Source organism: Myodes glareolus, chromosome 10 (assembly GCF_982192425.1).
Source record: "Myodes glareolus chromosome 10, mMyoGla1.1, whole genome shotgun sequence".
NCBI lineage: Eukaryota > Metazoa > Chordata > Mammalia > Rodentia > Cricetidae > Myodes > Myodes glareolus.
Window position 1 is genome coordinate 48,236,298 of NC_142035.1, and position 24,517 is coordinate 48,260,814.

At 48.8% G+C, this 24,517-nt stretch overlaps 1 protein-coding gene across 4 annotated transcripts in view; it reads right to left on the reverse strand.

Moving 5' to 3' along the window:
* Positions 1 to 617: 617 nt before the first annotated feature.
* Positions 618 to 24,517, reverse strand: part of Ebf4 (EBF transcription factor 4) — a 72,193-nt gene continuing 48,293 nt past the window's right edge. Inside the window, exons 8-18 of one of the 4 annotated variants that reach the window (XM_087911201.1) lie at positions 12,219 to 12,300; positions 11,392 to 11,509; positions 11,174 to 11,307; positions 10,948 to 11,074; positions 9,484 to 9,572; positions 9,294 to 9,359; positions 9,027 to 9,198; positions 8,756 to 8,941; positions 5,645 to 5,842; positions 1,625 to 1,700; positions 618 to 1,423 (exon numbers count right to left, since the gene is read on the reverse strand). In XM_087911201.1, coding sequence (XP_087767327.1) covers positions 1,630 to 1,700; positions 5,645 to 5,842; positions 8,756 to 8,941; positions 9,027 to 9,198; positions 9,294 to 9,359; positions 9,484 to 9,572; positions 10,948 to 11,074; positions 11,174 to 11,307; positions 11,392 to 11,509; positions 12,219 to 12,300 — 1,243 coding nt within the window. In that variant the 3' untranslated portion in view covers positions 618 to 1,423; positions 1,625 to 1,629. Of the gene's footprint in view, positions 1,424 to 1,624; positions 1,701 to 5,644; positions 5,843 to 8,089; positions 8,476 to 8,755; positions 8,942 to 9,026; positions 9,199 to 9,293; positions 9,360 to 9,483; positions 9,573 to 10,947; positions 11,075 to 11,173; positions 11,510 to 12,218; positions 12,301 to 24,517 lie in introns of those variants that run through there. The other 3 variants (XR_015739074.1, XM_087911200.1, XM_087911202.1) reach the window with 3 other exon arrangements.

Below are 24,517 nucleotides of genomic sequence, written 5' to 3' on the forward strand. Positions count from 1 at the left end.
CAAAAGGGGTCTGGGGAAGAGGCAAAGGGGGTTGAAGTGCGATTTGAAGGGGCCTCCTGGGACCCACAAGTCACCCACCAAGCCCAGGTAGGTCCTCCAGTCTCTGAAACCGGATTTCATTTCTGCACCCCTAATAACATCTAGGTTAGTATTTTTTGTTTTGTTTTGTTTGGGGAGACAGGGTTTCTCTGTGTAACAGCTCTGACTGTCCTGGAACTCACTGTAAACCAGGCTGGCCTTGAACTCACAGAGACCCACCTGCCTCTCCCCCAATTGCTGGAATTAAAGGCGTGTGCCGCCACCACCTGGCTCTAGGTTAGTATCTAACATAGTATTTAACATGTTCTGCTGTAGTTCCCAGCAATGTCTGGAAACCCTCATCTTGGTCTTGGCCAGATGGCCAGATGTACCAAGTTCTACATTCCTGATCTATGTTGCCCCCATACAACACTGTTGGGACTGAGCTCATCTAGGAGACACAAAGCAGGGGCTGATTTCTCAGCTGATCACTGGAGACGCCTTAAAAGCCTGAGACACAAAGTTGCCCAGAGGAATGGATCAAAGTGACCCTAGGAGAGCTACAGAGCCGCTGAGAAAAGCAGACCAAGGAAGCAGGCTAGAGAGGCCATGTGGCCACCTGCATCTGGTTTATTGTTCCATTTTGTCCAAACTCAGCAGAGTGTGAGGCCACCAAGGGGCAGCCAAGCTGATCTTTGGGGCCAACTAGAGTTGGGTGTGTGGTGGTAGGGGACAAAATTCATGAAACATCCATTGGGTAAGAGTCAAAATTCAGGAGATCCTTCTGTGCATCTTCCATGCCTAAATCCCCCACTACCCCCGGAAGGAGCGTGACAGGATCTGCATGAATGTGCGACTCTCAAACGAAGTGGGGGCAGCCATTGGGGTCTGGTGGCTTGTGGGCAGCTCCATGGGAGCTTGAATGGACCTCCTGAGATGGCTAGATACCACCTTTTCATGAGAGAAGGTGGCTGCAAGGCGAGGTGAGGTGAGTCAGATGCAAATAGGACCTCGTCTAGATCACCTCTCCCTGAGCTGTCCTCTTTCCCGTAGTTCCCAAGTCTTGCTCATCTTACCAACATCTCTGGTCTTTACAAAACCCATCTCTTACAGAGGAACCAATCCAGTGGGTAAGGCCCGACATCCCAACACCTCCCTATGATGCTCTCTTGCCAAGAGCATCCTCACAGTGCTGGGCTTCTAATGTGCCCCAAGAAAGGGAGGTAAGTATGAGGGTCTATGGGTATGTGGGGCCCTTGAGCACAGAGGCCTCTCCCTGTGCATCCCAGGGATTGAGGTCTACCCAAAGTCTTGACCCTATATCTGTTTGTGCTGCCATCCCAGCCATGAACGTGAATCCAGAAGGACCTCCAGTCCAGCCTCATTAGGGGCAGCACCTGCAGACCTGGTGGGACAAGAAGGAAAGAAGAAAATCTTGGAGGAAGGTTGGCTGCAAGGGGGATATGAAACCACTTCTCTCCATGTACCTTAATCAGCTATATAGAAGACAGGCAGAAGGAAGAAAGACTTGGATCCCAATTCCCCAACCCTGCCAAGCCTATTCCAGGGCTAAATGAGAGAGAGAGAAACTGAGATGAACACCTACCATAATTAAGAGTATGCCAGGCCTTGGAGCCCCCGGGCTGCAGAGTGGAACTTGTCAGTATCTTCAAAAGGCTGGTCTGTGGTCACCAAGGAGAGAGGGAAATAAGCCTTCTGTGACCTGGTGATCTTACCTGCAAGTTCTTCTCTGGACGGAAGACAGAAGGCAGGTATATAACACTTTCTTCAGGCTGTCAATCTACCTGGCCCTTGTTTGGGACCAGCACTATAGATGGAAAGGTGAGGGGTACCACTTTGGTGTTTCAGGATGTACAGCCTACACCCTTGCCTTCCTTACTTCCCTGACCTCTGGGCTTCTCTTCCAGGATGCCCTCTTCCTCCTCTTCTTCCCCCACCCCCATATGTAACATATAACTGTGTGCCTGTGTCTGTGGTGTATATATGTGCATGTAAGTGGGCCAACCTGTGCATGCGTGTGGTGAAGGCCAGAGGTTGGCTCTGGGGGTCTCCCTCCACTTAATTTTCGAGACAGGGTCCCTCACTGAAACTGGAACTTGCCATTATTTTCCAGGTAGACTTGGGTATCTGCTTGTCTGTCCCAGGGCTGAGGTGACAGGTGTGTCCCACCACACTCAGCTTTTATGTGGAAGTTAGGCATCTGAACTCAGTGGCTCATGCCTGGACAGTAAAGGCTTTGCTCAGCTCATCTCCCAAGCCCAGACCCACCTTCCTCAGAAGGCCTGTGGCAAGGTGAGGAAGCAAATGGATGAGGACCAGGACAGTAAGGAAAGGCGGCTTCCAGGTGCACTGATCCACATACACAGCAGCATCCTGTCTGTCACCCACAGGTGGGAAATACGCCAGTTCACTGGTTCCCACCCTACTGGTTCCTTTCTTTGAGCTGGCAGGACTCTGGAGTCCTGTCTTCCCCATCTCTCACATTTTAAGCTACACACACACACACACACACACACACACACACACACACACACACACACACGTTAGGACAAATTATTCAAATGTTGGAAATAAGACCAAGAAAACGGGTGCTGTGCCTTCAGGGGGTGGGAGTTGGGAACAGGGTCCTGCTATATGACCCAGGCTGTTTTTGAACTTTAGATCTTTCTCGGCTTTTTAAGTTCTGGGATCCCCAACTCCACCTTTCTGACATGGCGGGCAGGCTGCCAGGCCCACCCAGCGTTTGTCTGTGTTCTGGGGAATCAAAACTGTGGTCTTCATGTTTAAGAGCTTTAACCTCCCAGCCATCTCCCCCAGTCCTCACGTATTCTTTTTTTTTTTTTTCTGTTGTTTGTTTGTTTCCAAGACAGGATTTCTCTGTAGTTTTGGAGCCTGTCCTGGAAGTAGCTCTTGTAGACCAGGCTGACCTCGAACTCACAGAGATCCGCTTGCCTCTGCCTCTCGAGTGCTGGGATTAAAGGTGTGCGCCACCTCTGCCCAGCCCTCATGTATTCTTTAAGTCACTTAGTCACCCTGTTAGCTCATTCATGAGTTAAGTTTTTTTTTACATTTACCCATATAACTTATCTTCTATTACTTTGCAAATGGGTTTCTATATCAGTGCACCTGGAAGCTTCCCTCTCTACACACCTTGCTGGGGCCTCCTCCCCCAGAAAAGGAATTCTTTTTTTGTTTTGTTTTTTGTTTTTTTGAGACAGGGTTTCTCTATAGCTTTGGAGCCTGTCCTGGAACTAGCTCTTGTAGCCCAGGCTGGTCTCGAACTCAGAGATCTGCCTGTCTCTGCCTCCCAAGTGCTGGGATTAAAGGCATGTGCCACCACTGCCCGGCAGGTATTAATTCTTCAATCCCTGCTTGGGCAAGACCTTTCTTGACAGCAGTTCATTCTGTGGATGGCACATCAACTAGTCTTCCAACCCTCTTCCCCTGTATATAAGTTTGGAATTAGTTGAACCACCACCTCAGAGCTATCTGGATTGTCCAGAGGAACAGTCTGCAGAGGGAAAGAAAACTCATTCTATCTGCAGAGTAGGGCAGAGCACAGCAGAAAATTTCCAGACCACAGTGGGTTGCTGCACCATCCTCCACTACAGCTAGTTTTTCTGGACTACCGAGGGTTTCTGGACCACCCTCCACTATAGTCAGTTTTCCTGGTGGTCAGGTAGATCCTCTAACTACTGTGTGTATTTGGCTTCCTTAGCTGTCTTCTTGTGCCCCAAGAGTGCTTCACACTCCTTCCAGTGTCCCCAGAGTCTCATAAAGAGAATTGCAGGGCTCAGATGCCTTTTAGGGTGCGGTCTACAGTTCCCCAAGTTCATCCTGCTTGGGGTTGAAGGACGACTGTGGGTTAGCACAGAGGCTTGGCTTCCATGACTATGTTGGCCTCAGCAAGTCATATCATATTTAGAAGACGACAAGGGTATCTCTCCTAAGCCCCAAAGATAATTCCCAGGAACTGATGCCCAAGGTGTTCTTTTTTAAGATAAATTTTGTGCCGGGCATGGTGCCACACACCTTTAATCCCAGCACTCAGGAGGCAGAGACAGGTGGATCTTTGTGAATTCGAGGCCAGCCAGGGCTTGTCTCAAAAAAAAAATAAATGAATGAATAAATAAATAAAATCTGTGCTCTAATAAATATGATTGTTCGAAGATTCACAGTGTAGTTCAGTTTACTGAAAACTGGATGAATATCACCATTTACTAACGAACACGGATTCTTCCCTGAGGAATGACCATTACTATCTGGGAGACAATCCTGTAGGGCGTGATCTACCCCAGCCTCTGTCGGCTCACTTGTCCATCACACTGCAACTTCGAGAGGTTTCTGCACTTGACAGGGGCCTTCTGACCCCATACTCACCTAAGAATCTAACTCTGGTGCGAGAGAATTGTCTGTATTCTGTCAATCATGTATTTTAATAAAACGCTGATTGGCCAGGCAGGAAGTAGAGGCGGGTCAACCAGACAGGAAGTAGAGGCAGGGCAATGAGAATAGGATAAAGCTAGGGAGGAGGAAACTCCCTCAGCCATTCCTGTCCAGACCACCAAAGCGGCGACATGTAAGCTGTCACACTGAGAAAGGTACTGAGCCCATGTGGCTAACGTAGATAAGAATAATGGGGTAACGTAAGTTATAAGAGTTAACAAGAAGCCTGACCTAATGGGTCAATCAGCTTTATAACTTATAGAGATCTCTGTGTGATTGGTTTTCTTTGGGGTTTGCCGACTTGTTGGGGTGCTGGGCGGGATAGATACCCCAACAAGCTGGCCCTCATGTTACATAACTTCTAATTTTTAAGCACCAACTATGGATGGGATAGGTGCCAAGCCAGGCGCTGAGCTCGGGGCTAAGCTCTGCTTTGGGTCCCAGGAGATCCTTCCAGACATCCCTGTAGCTTCATCATGAACACCTGCCAGTCTTGAACATGACAGTCTCATCTAGCTCCGCCCCCAGCTATCCCTCCCAACTGGGACTTGCTCTAGCCCACATCCTGTTACTTTTACCTCCTTCCCCACAGTCATCTCTACCGAGCTTCCAGTGACTGTTTGGGTGGGGAAAGCTCTGTGGGCTGAAAGTATCTGCTGCCTGTGTGTAAAACGAGAGAATGTCCCTTTCACTACTGGGACACAGGAGGGGGACGCGTTCTTAATTCCTAGTCTGTACATCGGGAAAAGGGAAGTGAGGCTAACCCTTATTCAAGGTCAGTGCCCTCTTGTTCATTAGGTAACCCAGCATCAACGTGGTAAGTCCCTCTGGTGGACACAGGAGAAAGACATGCAATCTATATGGGTTCCTTCATCTCGTAGGGTTAGGTCTTTGTTCTAGGCTCTATTGAACAGGGCTGGACTACTGAGACTTTTTCCAATTGGAATTTCAATCTCCTTGGCCAAGTGGCCAGCTGAATGGGTCTAGACAAAGGCCAGGGCACATCTAACTTTAAGGCTCAAGTTTCAAGGAAGCGGAGTTCAGACGGCCTTCCTGGACCCCCACAGAACCTCTTGCTGGGTCCTGCATGGGACACTGGTGAAGACCTGATGTGGCAGGCCTTCCCTCAGGCCACTGTGAGGCAGCCTTGATTGCTCACCTGGAAGCCCTTCTCTGTGGGCTCTGGGGCAGGCCTGCGATGGGGAGCTGGGTGGGCGCAGCACAGGGGCGAAGGCGCTCCTCTGTTTGACAGCGGAGATCATGTTGACAGGCGAGAAGGAGAAGACGCTGGTGGTGGGGGCAGCGGCCGGGAGGGACATGGAGGAGGCAGCCGCCAGCGGGGGGCTAGAGGGCATGACTCCGGGACGGGGCGAGGAAGGGGCAGGTGCAGCAGGGGAGGCAGTGGGAGACACAACAGGAAGACAGCACCAGAGTGAGCAGCAGGGTTGGGGTGCAACGTGGGCAGTGAGTCCCGTGTGGGTTGTGGACCAGGCTGCAGGCTCAGAGCTCCCTGGGGGCTATGAGGGTCCTGAGAAGACCAGGACAAGATGTCTAGAGGTAAGAAGGGGGCTGCTGGGTGCTGGACCAGCCCGAGCCTTTTCAGTGTTCTGAATACCATTTTCAGGGCTGGAGAAGGCAGGATCAGGCACAGGGAAAACGAAACAAACAAAAACAAGTAGTGGGCAGTGCTCTCAAAGATGGGAGACAATCGAAAGAGATGGAAAGGTGGAGTTCCTGCTGAACGCCACTGGAGTTCTGAAACGCTAGGAAATGTTTATGGGGCTGCGCTGCCAAGGCTACGCTCAAAGTTCAAGGGCCACATCAAAGTCGGAGTAAGTAGACAGGGATGAAGTTTTGGTGTCGATGCAGCCTATATGCACCCTCCTGTCTACAGCTGCTCTACCACGAACAACAGCTCACACAAGCACCTACGTTCATCTCTACTGAACACTCCTATGCAATGTACCCCGTACTTCGTTTTTCTGCTCCCCAACTCTGGGCACTCTTTCTTCCACTTTAATTCAAGGCCCTGCCATCTTCGGCCTGGACCCCTGGAGCCTCTTGTATCTGCTAGGGCTCCTGTGTAGCGCATCTCAGTTCCACCTTCTATGTTTTCATCTGAACCAATTCCCTGCTTCTCTCTTCTAAAGACCAGCAGGTAGGATTTTTAATCTTTTCCAACCAGCAGGCAAGGGACAGCAGGTACAGACTTCCTGGAAGAAATCTGTGGCTGAGAAGGCTACGTTGACATCAGAACACTCATTTGCTGACTGTGGGTATAAAAATGACTGCAATAGTATCCTATCCTCAACATCCTTAGCCTGCGGTCACCATCTCCTTGAGAAAAATGCTCAGTGCTTCCTGGTAAAGACCTGGGCATTACGGAGTGCTTAACACCTATTATATAAAAAAGAATATTTGTGGTATCTGCCAAGGCCCAGAGTACTAATAGCCACATTTTTCAGAGTTAAGGAGTTCTACAAAGACAGCCCTAGATCCTCTGACTAGTACAATTCTGATGACATTTTAGGGAAATCCGGGCAAACTCAGTGAGGATGACACCCTATGTAAGTGTGTCACAGAGCACTCAGGAGAATGGATGTGGACCTGAGTAAACACTTTCTGAAATGGGACCAGGCCTAGGTAGCGCCCCGAGTGACCCTGCAGAGGGTGAGTGGCTCTGGAAGTCCTGGTCTGGCTGACTAGGGTGACCCCAGAGAGACTGTGCACTGGGGCAGCCCCCTTTCACTCCTTTTCACTGCTGTGTCTCTGGGGAAGGGCGAGAGAGTCAAACACAACGGAAACCAGAAGGCTGGGAGGCCACTGTCTTAGAACGGAAGGGATGTGGAGCAGTGGAAGCTGACTAAGTGCCAGGAGAGATTGGCCTGGGGGGACACACAGGAAGGCTACAGCCTGTGTGGACTCTGGCTTGGGTGGGGGGTGATGTTGGGTTCCACAAATTAAGTCAAGGTCAAAGGAAAGTGCCAGGCTGGATTTGTAGCCAGTGAGAGCAGCACCCGTGGTAAAGAAAGCTAGGCAGGTAGCTAGACGGTTATTTTAGGTAATGAAAAACAGACGGGAATGGAGAGGCAGGAGCGTGGGAACGGCAGGTAAAGCCACAAAAGCTCCTTCTTTGGCAGATGTCACTATTTCTCAGATTCAGTAGTGCCCCAGGCCTCCAGGGACAACCTCTCTTGTGACTGGTAAAGAGGTTCTTGCTGGTGAAAATGGGTGCACAGAGAACCCCCAAGCTTGGTGCTTTCTCACCATGTAGATTATAAGCACCCGCCAAGAAGCCATCGATATTGCAACAGACTGGCAGGCAGTGTGAAATGACAAGGCATAAAAATCCACCGTCGATCCATCTATCAGAGAGCTACCTTAACCCAAGACGCCAAGCAACTACCGTTCAGACTGGGCCTACAAAATCATAGCATTCTTTCTGAATTTTGTCTGGTTTTCTAGAGACACATTCAGATAAGAGAGCTATCTGAGGTGGGGGCCGGGGGGTGGGGAGGTATTGCTAATCTTGTTTTACTGAAAGGTGCAACCTGTTGAATGTCTGTCAGCTCCTGACTAAAACACTCAATTCTGAATTCAGAACTCAGTCCTGATCACAAGGAATTCTCATTATGCCTGAACCATTTGGGAGAACCTGAGACTGCCCAAGGCACTCAGAGGGACGGGACAGGAATCAGTGTCCTATGGGTGAGGGGGTGAGGAAGCTCCTCCAGGGCCCCGCCGAGCCCCTAGGGGCCGCCACTCGGTCCACCGTTTCCTCCCCTGCCCCAGGAAGTGCTGCTGAAACCCGGAGCCACACATCCCGGGGCTGCGGGGCGCTGGAAGCCCGAGTCTCTAGAGTTTCCTTAGGCTTCCAGCAGGGGCCGCCAGCCTCCTCCCGAAGTCCCGGCGAAGGACCAAAAGGTTGCTGTCCACCAGGTTTCAGCACAGGTCCCCCTAATTAAGGGCGGCTCCACAATCATGGGAGGGCTAGAAGCGATGTGTACAACTGGGGTCAGCAAAGAGGGCTTAAGGTGAAAGAAGTTTGGCCCCACGATCCCGGGGCTCCCCGAGGAGTGAGGCAAGGCCCCAAATCAGGGAGTGGGCATATGGAAGGAGGACTGAGGGCTCTCCATGGTTAGGTCAAGGTCCCCCCCGCATAAGGCAGGAACTGGAAGCCCTCACCCTAGAATGGGCTGCAGGCAGGGCTGCGTCTACTCTGCATTCCCAGGCTGGCCCCACCCCCTTCCTGTGGGCTGGGGACACTCACTGGCGAAAGGTGAGGTTGCGGTGGAGCCATTGAGGAAGCTAGGGGACCCGGGCACGCCGAGACCAGTGACACTCGGCGCACCGTAGCTGCCGAGACCAGCTCCAAGGCCACTGCCATAGCTGCTCTGCTGAGAGCCAGGGCTGGGCGCGAACCTGGGCGACGCACTGCCGCAGCTGCGGGCATAGCCTGCGGGAGAGTGGCTGTTAGCCCAGCTAGTGGCGCGGGGCTCTTCTGGTGCACCGCAACTGAGGGCAGGGGTGGCAACACGCACCCGGCTCCGGGGTGGCGTCCCCGACGGCGATGGCCAGGGGGCTGCTGAAGGCGTTGATGCCCACGACGGCGGGGTGTGGGTGACTGGGGGCCAGGGGTCCGAGGGGTGCAGGTGCTCGCGGGGCGCTGTACAGAGCCTCGGCCACGTCCGCTGCACGCTTCAGGAGGAGCTCCTGCGAAGACAAGAAGGGGGCACGGCCGGGGCAGCGGCAGGCGCGGGATCAGAGCCCCGGGCACTAGTGCTGGGAGGCGGGCCGAGGCACCATACCTGGTTACTGCTGGGCACTCCGTACAGGGCCTCTGCCAAATCAGCCGCCCGTTTCAGCAGCACTTCCTAGGGCAGGGGAGGAGACAGAAGGACCGAGGGGCAGCCCCTGGGGCGCAGAGGGGCCCTGGAGGGGCTTCCTCATCCCCCTGCCCACTGGACATCCTTATTCCCGACCCACCCCTCTGAGTACCTTAGGCAGCCTCTCGGGGTCCCCCGGGTGTCTGGGAATGACTTTTTGTAGCCTCTGGAATCCGTAGTCAATGGTAGGCTCATTAAGAGCTGCGGAGAAAGGCAATATTTGGAAGACACCCCTCCCGGAACAGAACTTACTTCCCCCAAGTCCAGCCCCATGTTGCCCAGAAAAATCCTTGCTCAAATATCAGCGAACGTCAGGGGAGTCATCTCAGTTCCTTCAATTTATTTGGTCAGAATTAATGCAACAAATATTTACTGAGCCAGGCTGTGTGCCAAGCTTGGCATCAACACACACACACACACACACACACACACACACACACACACACACTTCTATATTTCTAGTGGCAGGACTTGGGATTTTTGCATTTGGTCATATCAGTTTGCCATTTTAAAAAACTTAATAATATTTATCATGGATTAGGCAGCTTCTCCGCAGCATGCAATTATCAAGGTTTGCATGTACCTCAGGAAAGGGAGGGGCCAAAACCATGGGCTCTCAGGAGGACACAATGCTCCACCCCCGACTCCCCCCTCCTCTTCCCCCTTAAGCGCCTTACTTCTCCCTGGTCTCAAAGCTCTATCTTCACTTCCAATGCTAGACTTAGTCAGTTTCCTCTCCTTTCCCCAAAGAATGGCGTGCACACTTCCTGGGCTTTGCTCTGGCCGGTCTCCCTCTCTGTTCCTCTGTAGTTAACGTGAGCTTAGCTCGTTCAGCACAGACTCCCAGGGGTGGGTTTTCCTTTGTCAAGTCCTCTACTCTGTAACTCCACCTCCCACCCATCCTGGGTTCGCAGTTCAGGATACCTGCGACCTGAGGGTATCCTGAGCCCACATGCCTCAGTGAGTATGGGGAGAAGCCAGTGGCTTGGGGGTGGGGGGGAGGGTCAGATGCAAAAATGGCAGTAAATGAGGATTTCCGCCAGGGGTCAAATGGAACCCAGTTTTCAGTACATCCCCTTGAGCCTTGTACTAACTGTTCACCGAGGCACTGTACAAGGGTGTGTATGTATCTGTGGGCTCACACACCACTGTGTGGACGTAGAGTGCAGCCTGGAAGACCTAAGATACCCAGGAAAAATTTGGAGAGTAGTGAGTCCATTTGGAAGCATCTTAGAGGTAAAAAATCGAAACAAAAGAAAACAAAAAGAAAACCCTCGAAGAGGTTCTGGACATGGCTAGGAAGGAGAGACATCCCTTGGGGAGAACACTTGAGGCAGAAGTTGCTTCCAAGGTACCAGAAACTCAGGGAGAGAAACATAGGCCAAGAGGAAAAAGAACTTTGAGAGATCACTTAGTAGGTGTGGGAGACGGTGGGGGGGGGGGGTGAGGAGCAGCTGCTTCGGGCATGTAGTGCACCCGTAGATTTCGGTCAACCCCTGCAACTGCGTTTGAGTTCTGAGCTCAGAGGGTTCTCTCTGTGGATCTTAGTCCCTGCCTCAGCTGCCTTATTCCTTACCTGTGTAGACAAAGCGGCCGGGGGCTCCTTTACAAAACTGCTTGGATTTGTAGGAGAGGGTCACTTCTACCACCCCAGGGATGTGTCGCGGTGGCGTCTGCACCCGGATAGCGTGGGGCGTGATGAGCTGTGAGAGGAAGGGGAGGCCTGCAGGTCTAGTCCTGTGGGGGGGGCCTAGCCCTGAGACTCAGGGAGACCGGAGGGAGCCCGGCAGGGGTTGGCCCACCTCGCTCCACAGGAGCACGCTGCCAAACACGACCTGCAACCCGTCGAAGAAGTTGTCTCCGATGATAATGACGGTGGCGCCTCCCGTGGTCCAGCCCTCCCCGGGGCTGATGGCCTTGATGCAGGGGGTAGCAGCTGGGAGGTAGGAGAGGACCCAGGTCAGGGGGCTGCACCAAGATGGAGACTGAGGTTGGCCAAGGCTGGGCCGGGAGTCCTGACCTTCAGAAGGATCCAGGCGCCGGGCCCTGCGGCCATGTTTGGAGTTGTTGTGCACAAACATGTTGTCAGACACGGCCAGCACGTGTCCGTCCACACTTACAGTCGTGGACACCACCACCTGTGTGGACAGAGAAGACAGTCTGGCTGGGGCCCTGTTAGGGAAAACTAGCACCTGGAGGTGGGTGACTGGAATTCAGAGTGTCCTTAGGTGAGGGCAAGTTCAGTTGGGTGGGGGCTGTGCTGGTAGAGTTGAATCCAGCTGAACCAGGTGGCACCCCCCCAGATGAACTGACCTCTCAGGAGCTACAAAAATCAAAAGCCCTGAAAAAGTTGTAGCTCCACAGGCAGCGAGAACCGCCCGTTGATTTTTGCACACCCGGGAACGCTATTCAGTATCATTCAAGTTTGGAGACAGGAATGCCTTCCTAAAGTTGGGGCTCAAATCAGTTACAGAACCCATCAACAGAAGCCCCCACTTTATTCTGGGCAGGAAATCGGTGCTGCCTTCTCCCTACCCCCTGCTTTGGGAGGGGTGTGCAGGTTGGGGAGGTGCTGAGGGCAGCTGTTCTCAGCTTCACACTATGCAAATTACCTGGGTCGTTAATCATGTAAAAATGTCACAATTAGCATCTTCTTAAGTGGGACTCTAATGAAGCCTCCCTTGGCAGCCAGCATAAGTTGAGATGGAGCTGCCCCACCCCCAGCAGGCACCAGACCCTGAGGCTCAGGGCTAGGCAGAGATCTGCTCTGGCAGGGTCACAGCTTTCCCTTCACCTATCAGGAAAGGGTAGATTTGCGTGGGGTGAGAGGGCTTTTCCCAAGCCTACCTGGAAGCGGCGCATGTCTCGGGGATTCCCTGCATTCTTCAAGCAGTTCTGGTTGCATTTGAGAAAGAATTTGAGGAAGAACCTGAAACAGTGAGGTTTGGAGGCTCAGAGGTCTGGGGGTTCTGTAAACAGATGAAGAACATGGCTCCCTGCCATGCCTCCTCCCAGCCCAGTGACACCCCTTGTTTGCTTACACACAGGTGCACACTCCATATTCCTATCTCAAGCTGTGTGCACACAGGGTGCCTGAGATGGACCAAACAGATCCATCACCAGGACCACCTTATTACACAGACGCACACACTGCTTATTTGTCTATAAAGTGTGTATTTATATACCTGCACAGTGTATATCCATCACAGGAGGTGTCAATCATAAAGTCTACAGTATGTCTGTGTACCTACCACACATACTATGTATATTCCACATGTAGTTATACTTACATATGCCCAATACCGAATGAAAACCTTTTACCATGTATATCTGTCATAGTCTGTGCCCACCATACACAATGTATCTGTAATAAAACACATCTCCTCCCCAGATGATGACTGTCACCTACACAATATATATTCGACACAAACTGTGCCATTACAGATAATGCATATGCTTTGTTTATTATTACTCACAAGATATAGTCATAACACAAGCATATATTTCACATATGACCTACACTCATCAAACATGAGGCTGGGCGGTGGTGACACACACCTTTAATATCAGCATTTGGAGGGCAGAGGCAGGTGGATCTCTGTGAGTTTGAAACCAGCCTGATCTACATAATGAGTTTAGGCCAATCAAGACTACATAGAGCCAGGCAGTGGAGGCGCATGCCTTTAATCCCAGCACTCAGGGAGGCAGAGTCTGGTGGATCTCTGTGAGTTCGAGGCCAGCCTTGTCTATAGAGTGAGTTCCAGGACAGCCAGGGCTACACAGAGAAATTCTGTCTCAAAAACAAAAACAAACAACAACCAAACAAACAACCCCCCCTCCAGATTCTGAGCAGAACAATGCATGCATGAGCCTATGCCCATCATGTGTGTCATGGATCCATCCCTCAGGGTATATGAATAGCACGAATATCGAAAATAATACACCTACTTGTGTTGCATATGATTTTAAAAACTGTCATTGAGAATGACATCCCCCTCAGCAGATTCCTCTTCTACAGATTTTATATTTATTATACACAGACAACCTGGTAACAGGGAGCACATACTTACCATATACACATACACCATGCAGATATGCAAACTAGCTCGTTTATTTGTTTGGTTTTGAGACAGGGTTTCTCTGTGTAATCCTGGCTGTCCTGGGATTCTTTTGTAGACCAGGCTGGCCTCAAACTTTTAGAGAGCCACCTGCCTCTGCCTCCCAAATGCTGGGATTAAAGATGTGCGCCACCACCACCCAGCCCTTTTTTTCCCTCATATAATTGGTAAGCAAGAAACAACAACAAACACCACAGCATACGCCATGAAGAGGCTAATCTTCCAGTCTTCCAAATAGTTGGCAGGAAGCCACACATCAGTAAGCATGGACAAAACTTTAGCCACTGAAAATGCAAATACTATAATGTGTTCCTTTGCCCTATGAGACTCTGCGAGCATCTTTGGACATGCTCTACATGTAGAGGGCAAGAGCTAGGTCCATGAAGGTTCTTGGCATGCAGCATGGCTTCCTAGGCATCTAGTAGGCTCTTCTAGTTAGTGTTCCCAATATACTTAGTTATTTGGAAGGCATTTTTACTATGCTGTTTCTTACAATAAACAGCACATAAGGCTCTAAAATTAGGGTGATATTCTGAAATAGTACATATTGTAGCCACCTAGATGCTGTTTATACACAGTTCTCACCTATTAAGACATTGTAGGAAATAAATGCCCGAGAGCCTCATACATACAAAGTCCTCATACATGTCCCACACTCGAATGGGTAGTGTATCAGCTCCCTAGGCAGAGTACAGGCTGGTTCATTAATTTTCAGTACACAGCATGCTTTAGCAGGGGCTAGAAGGAGGGAAACATCTCAGACTGGACACAGTCACTGTGCTGAGAGAATTCATGTTAACTCCTGAATACCATGGATGATATGGCCAGCATGATGGCGATGGGATGACCCAAAAGGTACTTTCTTAGTATCCACACTTGCTCATGGTACCCAACTCCCAACCCTGTAGGGCTGGGAGGAAGGGTTCCTGCGATGTGGATGGAATGTGGATGAGAGGTGGGTACCACGACCAAGTGCTACTCTGTGCACTGTTACCTGGAGGGGTGTTAATGTAACCACGGTTTTCAGAAAGCATCCAGACCAACAACATTGCAAGGAAACTTGGTCGGAGTGCAGAAGCTCTCCGTAGCTCTGCCATAGCTAGACCTGCTGAGTCTAAACAGTTTTGCTGGGGCCCACCGTCTGTGTTCTCTGAAGTTCTCTATAGCACTGAGCCTCTTGGAATGTGGTCAGTCTCCATCTGAGATGTACTGCAAGTATGAAATGCATATTGAATTTCAAACACTTAGGAAAAAAAGATTATAAAATAACTCATCCAAAAAAAAAAATTCTGGGTGGTGGTGGTGCACACCTTTAATCCCAGCAGGAGCAGGTAGATCTCAGTGAGTTTGAGGCCAGTCTGGTCTACAAAATGAGTTCTAGGACCGTCAGGGTTACACAGAGAAATCTTGTCTCCAAAAACCAACCCCCCCCCAAAAGCTGCTTCAGGAGTTAGCTGGGTATGGCAGTGCATACCTGTAATCTCAGCACTCAGTGGGTACAGGAAGGAAGATCAGGAGCTCAAGGCTAGCCTCAGCTACACAGTGAGTTTAAGGCTAGCCTGAGCTACATGAACTTCACTTCCCCCGAAAAAAACCTCAGTAATTTTTGATCACATTGGAACAATAATAGTTCAGATACACAGATACATTGGATTAAAGAATATATATATATGGCTGGAGAGATAGCTCAGAGGTTAAGAGCACTGGCTGCTCTTTCAGAGATCCTGAGTTCAATTCCCAGCAACCACATGATGGCTCACAGCCATCTGCAATGAGATCTGGTGCCCTCTTCTGGCCTGCAGGCATACACAGAGGCAGAATGTTGCATACATAATAAATAAATAAATCTTTAAAAAAAGAATATATATATATTCATCATTAATTGTACTTATTCTTTTTCTAAGAAGTTGTAACTAGAAAATCTTACATGTGGCCTGCACTGTATTTATAATAGATAATGCTGCTATAGTGTTAAGTCAATAACAATGTCCGAGAGTCTCTGATAATACTCTTTCCAGTGAATGGGGCAGCTGCCCTCTGATGTTAGGAACTGACTGATTAAAAAAAAAAACTGGTAAGATGTAAATGAGACTTGTTGGAAAAGGAAAATAATTTTTGTTTGGCAGGGAAATTTTGCAACTTTGTGTCCTGTGGACGTTATCAACTTTGTATCTAACCTGGCATATCTCAGCCTTTTTCACACACTCCCGGCCTTTCCCTTCCTCCCCTTCCTCCCCCTCCTCCCCCTCCTCCTCACAGTTATGTAGAAATTTCTTCTGAGCCGGTTTGTTACCCCACTGGTTACAGAGAACATCAATTGATTCACAGTCACGGTCTTTTCCCACTTGAAGACTGAGCTTTGGCAGCAGCGGCTGTGCCACCCAGTGTCCCTGCCTCCCAAGGCTGGAGCCGGAGGACTGCTGGTTGGGAGGAGGAGGATGCTGAAGAAGGGATGGGAAGAGGGCAGCGAGCTCTCTAACCTATGCCTGTAGAGACTGGGTGTGGAGACTGGGAGCTGGGGGAGAGAGGGTTCAGGAACCTGGTGGGAAGGACAGCTTCAGAGAGACAAATACACATGAGGACAAGGGACCTGAGCATCTAAAACACCATCAGGGACCCGGGGCACTGAGGTAGGTATGTATACATGGGGATTATTGAGGATTTGAAATCCCTGCTCATCACTCCCCCCCCCCCCCCCCCCCCCGTGAAGCCGTGTCCACTGTGCAGCACTCCTTGTCCTGGCTCCACAGGGCTGGAGGGAGCTCACAGAAGCCCTTTTCTCTGACTAAGATGGGTCACAGGATGGAGGAAAAGAAGACAAGGCCAAGCCCATAGACTCCAGTAGAGAGAGCATGGGACTCTACCTAGTGCCATTATCTTACAGATATCTCTGGGGACACAATTTCATCTGATCTCCAAGAAATTACAATGAGAAAGGCCACACCCCAGGAGCTGCCTTTGAAATTAATGGGAGAAAATACTAAAAATATGAGGTAAAAATAAAACTTTTCATAGAGGCAACAATACAAAACCCTTGAAGCAAATCCATCCTAAGCAGTAATTAAGTGAGCGCCTGGGACTCTGGTAGGTCCATCACTTTTTATTGTCTTGTTTCATTCTCTCAAAACTCTGAGGTAGTGTGTAGATCAGTGACTGTTCCACTGTACAAACAAGAATCAAGGTTAAGCAAGAATAAATTACCCAGAATAATAAGTCTAAAGCTGGGACGTGGTCTTCGGTCTCTTTGAACTTGTGCTGCTGACAAGAGTCCCTGTAGGTGGGGATGTGGGAATCCAGGGTTACCCAGTCACAGGGTGGTGTGGCAGGGCTCTGCAGACCTGAGAAGTGTCCTATGCAGGGACCAGTAGATCTATGCTACTCCCTCAAGATCTCCATTTGCCTGTAGTGTGGGCCTTTAGATACTGTGATTGTGGCTTTCAAATGTTCTAGACTAAACACATCTGAATAAGATGAGCTAAGATGGATGATTTTTGAAGCTCTTTGAGGCTCAATATCTATTTGCTTCTATGTTCAAAACCCTCCATACTAGAGAATGTAATTAAGGTGGGCGGTGGTGGCGCACGTCTTTAATCCCAGCACTCAGGAGACAGAGGCAGGCAGATCTCTGAGCTTGAGGCTAGCCTGGTCTACAGAGTGAGTTTCAGGAGAGAAACCTTGGTCTTGAAAAACAAAAAAACGGAAAGAAAGAAAATGTAATTAAAAAAACAAAACAAAACAGAGAAGAGAAGAGCTACGAACAGCACTCATCCACTTAATAAAGCGTTTAAGGTAGCTATGCATCAGGGCACAGATGCCTGCGATTTAAATGACAAGGCAAGAGCAGGCATGGCAGTCACACCTTTAATCCCAGCACTTGGGAGGCAGAGGTAGGCAGATCTCTGTGATTTCCAGGCCAGACTGGTCTATACAGAACTACATAGTGAGACCTTGTCTCAAAGAAAACAAAGCAAAACGAACAGCAGAATATCTCAGGCATACCTACCTTCCTACATCTGAACTTAGTCTGGTCTTCCTAATCATTTCTCTGAAGACTTTTTATTCCTTTGAATAAACACGGCTCAAAATGGGATTAAACTGGCCCTTCTTCATCAGTGGAACATTCCAAAGAAGCAAGGCTGGGTTGAGAAGGAACCAATCACAAACACTAGACTCACATATGGCCTCTTAGGAGGACAGCATTGATGAGGAACCCCGCCCCAGCAGTCTTCGTCCAAAGAGACACTCAACAGAGAGGGAGATGTACGGGCCACGAATGACTGCACTGTTGCATTTGAGATTCACCCACAGCTGTCCTGACTGCTGGTTGTTAAAGGGCTCACAGCTGCCCTACTATTTGTGACTCCCCAGCCAGAAGCCTATCCTCCCTGTCAGCAACTCATGGTCAATGAAGTGGATTGACAGTCACTAGACAGATCAAGCCTTGAGGCCTTCATACTTCAGACCACCCCAGGGCATTGGGAAGTTTGACTTCCTTGCCACGCTCTTGCTCTTGCCCTACCACGTCTCCTTTACTCCTTTCTTCTTGGATATCTCTTCAAATAACTCCCTTTCACGAAAGTCCCATCTCACCGTCTACTTGTAGAAACACAGCTAAGAAGTCGGGTCCCACAGAACTAAGGCTCTTTTGGCTCTTTTCTTCTTGCCTCCTCTGTCCCGTTCTGAGACACTGAGGGCTGAAATCATGGCACCCACTTTCAGTGAGAAAGCTGCTAATTAACTCAAAGACCTGGCCTGAGAGCCAAGCAGAATTCACCTACAGGATGGCAGGAGCATAGAAGAGGATGTCTAGATTTCAGTGCCATCCCTTTTCCTCCAGAGTGACATCCACTAGTCACACGCAGTTACCGAACCCTTGATGCACTGTGATTGGAGGCTTAATATTTGAAGCCTTAGTTCACTCTCACTAAAGTTGCTTTCACATGCTGCTTACGGCTGCCGCATTGGATGGTGCAGATCTGGAAAGAGAGTGTAATAAATGATGCACAAATCGGAACAACAGTGGAACTCAAGAAAGTCTTGAGCAGATTTGGAGAAAAAGACGGCATGAAACTGCAGATGTATTTCTAAGTACAAGGTGGCACTATGACCTGGGGTGGGGATAGGGGTTCTCTGCTAATATTTATCCTAAAAGCCTTGTGTTTGAGCTCATGAACCTCAGAAGAAACAGAACATCATCCAGAGCCATGCTTTCCTTGTCTGCTTCACCCACAGAAGCTGAACACCCGTAACCCCATTTATTCACCCACTCTGAAGTAGATATGACATCTACTCCGAAGTAGATATGATATCCACTCCAAAGTAAAATATGACTGATCATATTTTACACGTCTGTTACAGGGGATCTAGAGGCCAGCAAGTGTTTTTCCTTTGCAGCTGTTGTTGAGCGTGCTGGGGATTGTATCTGGGGCCTCATGCACACTACGCAAGTGTTTTACCACTGAGCTCCAGCTCCATCCCCTCACTTTATTACTTAGGCTGGCCTTGAATTTGCGATCTTCCCATCTCAGTCTCCTGAGAACATAGAACAGAACATAGGCCTGTGCCAATAGGTCTAGGTTCTGAACAATATTTTAAACCACTTACGGTACATTAAGAAAGATAGAGAAACTCAAAGTAAGAGCAAAGGCTGGCACAACACAGTGGCGGGTGCGGCAGAACAATCTCCCAAGTATTTCACGCAAGAGCCACTTGTTTTGCCTGCCAAGGGTAAGGGTTTCTGCAGTTCTTATTTGCTCTTGAGCACTGGGTCTCAGACGACCTCAGAGAGAGATGCAAGAGGCTAAGGGAACACAGCTTTCCAAAGAGCAGCGGCAGGAACGGCACATCTGTCCAGTGGCACCCGAGGGCAGCCATAGGTTAGAGTGTGGGACTAGCTTCATTTCATAAGTGATCAGAACACTGTGGGCAATGGAAAATCCTCCGAGGCTGCCTTACTGACTGTGATACTTGGGAGGGCCGGTTTGATTCCAGAGAGAAGCATACCCTGCCGAGATGAGGCCAGAGTGAATGTGGAGGTAGATGAAAGTAGTTGAGGCATCCATGGAGGTGGCCCAGGCTCCTTCCTGAATTTGGTGTGCCACAGCGGTCAAGACAGAGTAGCTCCAAGGCCATAGCCACCTGACAGACCTGGGCCTAGTCTCCCCACCAAGATCCCCAACTAGAGTAGAGATGGCTGCTGTGCAGATGGGCTGGGGGACTATAAATAGCCAGGGCGCATACATTAGCATGCCAATGCACCCGCACCCCATCCTCTATGCTAATGGCCCACCATGCGCCTGAACACCTTCTGTTCCCCTGCATGCATTTGCATGCACAATTAGCATAATCTTGTATAATTAATGAACAGCGTCAATTTTAGCTCCTAAGTAATTTGATTAACATGTTGATGGGGCACTTACTAGGCTCTCCAAACCTCAGGGCTGGGCATGGGGCCTGAGGAGATGGGGAGAGGGGGTAGAGAGATGCTAAGAGGTCCCCAGCTGTCCATGAAGAGTTGTGGGGACCCCACTTTTCCTGAATTGGGCCTGAGGGAAGGGGAAGTTGAGAGGTTGATAATTGAAGGCCTCTGGGTTCTTCACATGGAGTTGGGGGACCAACTGGGTGCACTGACAGTGGCTGATCTGAACATGAAACTTATCTGTGCTCATATGGACACCGGCACATACATGTATCTCTTACATGTCCCCCTAGCCTGGAGAATCTTATAAGAATGCAAGATGTTGGACTCTTCACTTCTCCTCTCAGAGAAGGAGGGTGACTTTATGGGTAAGATGGAGTTATGAAGGGGAAGGGCAGACTTAAGTGGTATGTCCCTCAACCTTGACAGTGGGAAGCTGGGCTCTTGAGGTACAAGACTTTGGCAACTTTTCTACATGAGTTAAGTGGGAGGGAGGGAGGGAGGGAGGGAGGGAGGTGCTGGCAAGTCCAGGGATCTTCTACAATGCACCAAGTAACTTAGGGTAGAAGGGACAGAAAGAAGGCTGTGTATAGCCCCTTTCTATCTACAGAAAGCCACTGTCCAGCCCAAGACACCACTAAAGCCCCGAGTCAGATCACAAACTAATGGCTGCCATCCTTCTAGTTAGAGTCAGGACAGTCACACTTGGCTGAATGTTCTGCTGCCATCCAGGCTCAGAAGCCTTTGCTATCTGAGATGATCACTGGAGTCTGGGTGGGAGGAGCAATAGGTAAGAAGTGGTAAGATGGCAGGCATGTGTTGGGCACTGGATGCGTACAATCTCACTTAACTTCACATGGCCTCTCCTCTACAGCACCAATATTTCTCTTCCTCCTCTTCCTCTTTAATGAGTGTGTGTGTGTGTGTGTGTGTGTGTGTGTGTAGAGGCAGAGGACAACCTAAAGAGCCATCCTCACGTGCCATCTACCTTGTTTATTAAGAAAGGACCTCTCACTGGCCTGAAGCTTAGAAAGTGGGCTAGGCTGGCCAGTCACTGAGCTCCAGGGACCTGCCCGCCTCTGCTTCCCTAGGATTGAGAGTACAACCATGTGCCTTCAAGCCTAGCTCTTTTGTGTGGGTTCTGGAGATTAAATTTAGGTCTTGGTGTTTGCACAGCAAGTATGTCACCAACTGAGCTATCTCCCCTGGCCTCTTTTTCTTTAATAAATATCCCTACCAAGTGAGCAATCAGTCAGACCTATCTTACCATGTAAGAGACTGAAGCCCAGACAAGAGAAGCATGGCTCAAGTCACATGGCCAGACAGCTAAGGTAGTTTGAGACCCAACTACAAATAACCCTTCTGTGGTGTTCTGAATGAGAACGGCCCCCCGGAGGCTCACATATTTGAATGTCTGGTTTGCAGCTGATGGACTGTTAAGGAAGAATTAGGAAGTATGGCCTTTTTGGAGGAAATGTGTCACCGGGGTGGGCTTTGCAGTTTCAAAAGCCCATGTGAGGCCCAGTCTCTCAGACTCCAGTTGAGAATGAGGTGTGAGCCCTCAGTCACTGCTCTGGTGCTATACATGCCTACCCCCCTGCCTCGAACCCCACCACCATGACCATGAACCAACTTTCTGAAACTATAAGCAAGCTCCCAATTAAATACTTTCTTTCATGAATTGCTTTGGCCATGGTGTCTCTTTAGAGCAATAGAACAGTAACTAAGACACCTTTATTTAAAACAAAACTTAATATTTTAAGTTGTAGATAGCCAATACTATAGATGCCTATCAAGGATCGATCCCTAGACATCCTGTAATTTCCGAGGGAAGAGTTTCTTCACATCATTGATAAAACATGGGTCCCTTCTTTTGTTTTTACGTCCTTCAAATACTCTGAGTTGTGAAAAGGATTGGGGGGAAAGGAGGAAAAGCCATCGAAAGGAATGGGCAGAATGGTTCAAGACACCCACATCTGCAGCATGACGTGAACAAAGGGGTTCGGTTGGAAGGGCAGAAGAAGATGGAAGCTACTGGGGGCTTATTTGGGGACTGTGGGGCAAGGAATGTTGCATTTACTGCTGTATCAGAAATATGGTTGATTCTCTTTGGGGTGCCTTTTCCCCTTGACTTATACCCATTAGGCTGTGCTTGACTGAGGGGTTAGGATATAAGGGGACTAAAGCTGATCTCTGCCAGGTGGATGAGACATGTCCTATTTTCACAGTGTCACTGGAACACCACTCACTGGGTAGCAGGCACAACCATACGGCAGGAGTGATCACAACTAACAGGGAGAAGAAGAAAGCTTTGTCCTCCAGTGGGAAGGAATCTTCTATCCCCAGCCCCAATCCAGGAGCATCCTGGCCAATCATGCAATTGTTCGAAGTCTTAGAGCTGTGATATTGGATACAGTATCTTGTGTGGCTACTTAAACCTGACCGGAGGGGGGCTAGAGACATGGATTCGCAGCTAAAATCACTTCCTTCTTTTGCAGAAGACCCGGGATCAATCCCCAGAAACCCACATGATAGCTCACATCCACCTTTAATTAAAGTTCAGGAGATATGATGCCCTCTTCTGAACGTCACATATTCTCACATGTTTGTGGTATACATTCACATACACACATAAACATAAAATAAAATTTAAAAGTTAAGTCTGAATTAGCTATAACTAAATACAATTAAAATCCAGGTGCCTAGTCACAGCAATTAATTTCAATGTCTATGTGTGGTACTGGCTGCCATGTTGGGTAGTGCAGTCTTAAGATCCTATTTTGCTTTGTTTCCTCTTTTAAATTTCATTTATTTGATTGATTATTTATTTGCTTGTTTGTTTAAGGTGCATGGATGTTTTGCTTGCATGTATATCTGTGTATCATGTTCACGGAGGACAGATAAGGGCATTGAACCCTCTGGATGGGAGTTACGATTACTAGCTGCCATATGGGTGCTAGGAATCGAACCTGAGTCTTCTGAAAAGAGCAACCAGAGCTCTTAACTGATGAGCCGTCTCTCCAGTCCCTCTCTCCTTCTTACCATTATACAGTACATACAACTAACTTGTTTTTAAGTTCGCTAATTTTCTTCATTACTGTGAAATGTTTAAGTAATTATATTTTGTCTCTTCAGCTGCTCTGTTGGGGCTTTCTAGGGGGCATGGATCATTTGTTTAGATCTCTCTTCCTCCCAGAACAAATATAAGGAGCCGAGCACCTACATGGTGGCTCACAACTATCTGTAACTCTAGTTCCAAGGGATCCAATGTCTTTTCTGATCTCTGCAGGCACCAGGCACATATGGGATACACATACATACATACATACAGGAAAAAAGTCATACACATAAAATAAATAAATATATAAAAGATAACAAGGTGAATTGTTTTTGGGGAATGACACTTGAGGTTGTCCTTTGTCTTCTCCATGTACACACCATACACACACACACACACACACACACACACACCACATGTATCACACATGCACACACACATCACACATATCATGCTCATCTCACACATACACACACACACACACACACACCCCACCCTGATAGGATGAACGTTGGTCCAAAGTCCCCAGTCACTTTTAATAGGAAACTCTGTAAAGTATTCTCAGGTTAAAGATGTCCATCGCAAGGACAGGACGATGAGAACCACAGAATGTTCCCACAAATCAATAACAGCAATGACAAAAATAATCACAATCAACTTTTTCAAAACTCTGGGTTTTGTTTGCTTGTTTTCTTGTGGTCGTTTTTTTGTTTTTTTGTTTGTTTTATTTTGTTTGCTTTTCTTTTTTTTTTGAGATAGGTTCTTAAATAGTCCAGGCTAGCCTTGAACTTACTATATAGCCATATATACCTGAACTCCTGATCTTCTTACCTCTTCCTCCTAAGTGCTGAGAAAATAGGTTGTGTAACATCCTGCATGTGAACATTTTCACAATTCAGAAAAGTAATAATTTTTTGCAATATTTATTTAAGAAGACTGTCTGAATTTTATAAGAACAAAAAGCTTGGCAGTTTTTAAATAGTCCTATTCAGAAATCTCACAACTATGACAACTTTAAGTGAGGAGCGGGTGGGCAAGCCTCTGACAAGCTGAATTCCCCAGCAGTTGTCACTCTTTGACCAGTCTGGTGGCCCCTGACAGCCCTATTCACAGACCTTATCTCACTTGATTCAAGTCCTGAGGAAAAGTCCTATGCACAGGACATTTGCACAATCAGCTGCTGGAGGCGGCAACATTGTCTTTGGAAAGCAAATTTGGCCAAATGGTTTTTAAAGGGAAAGAATGGGGAAAATAAAATGTCTGCAAGTGATTCTGAAAAGTTCCAGCACATTCTGAAGGTCTTAGAAAACCATGCCTGTTGCAGGGAAGGGCACACACCCAGGGATGGTCTGGGAGGGTCCTGGTCTCATCTCTGGCTTCCTGTCCAAGCAAGAGGAGATGTCTAAGGCAGAGCGGTCAAATGCTAGAGCAACAGTGTGCCCTGACACACACAGAGTCGTTCAACAAAGAGCAGAAAACTTGTCTAGTTCAGCTGACCACTAAGGTGGTACGAAAAACTATGGTAACTACTCACCATAGAAAATACAAGCTG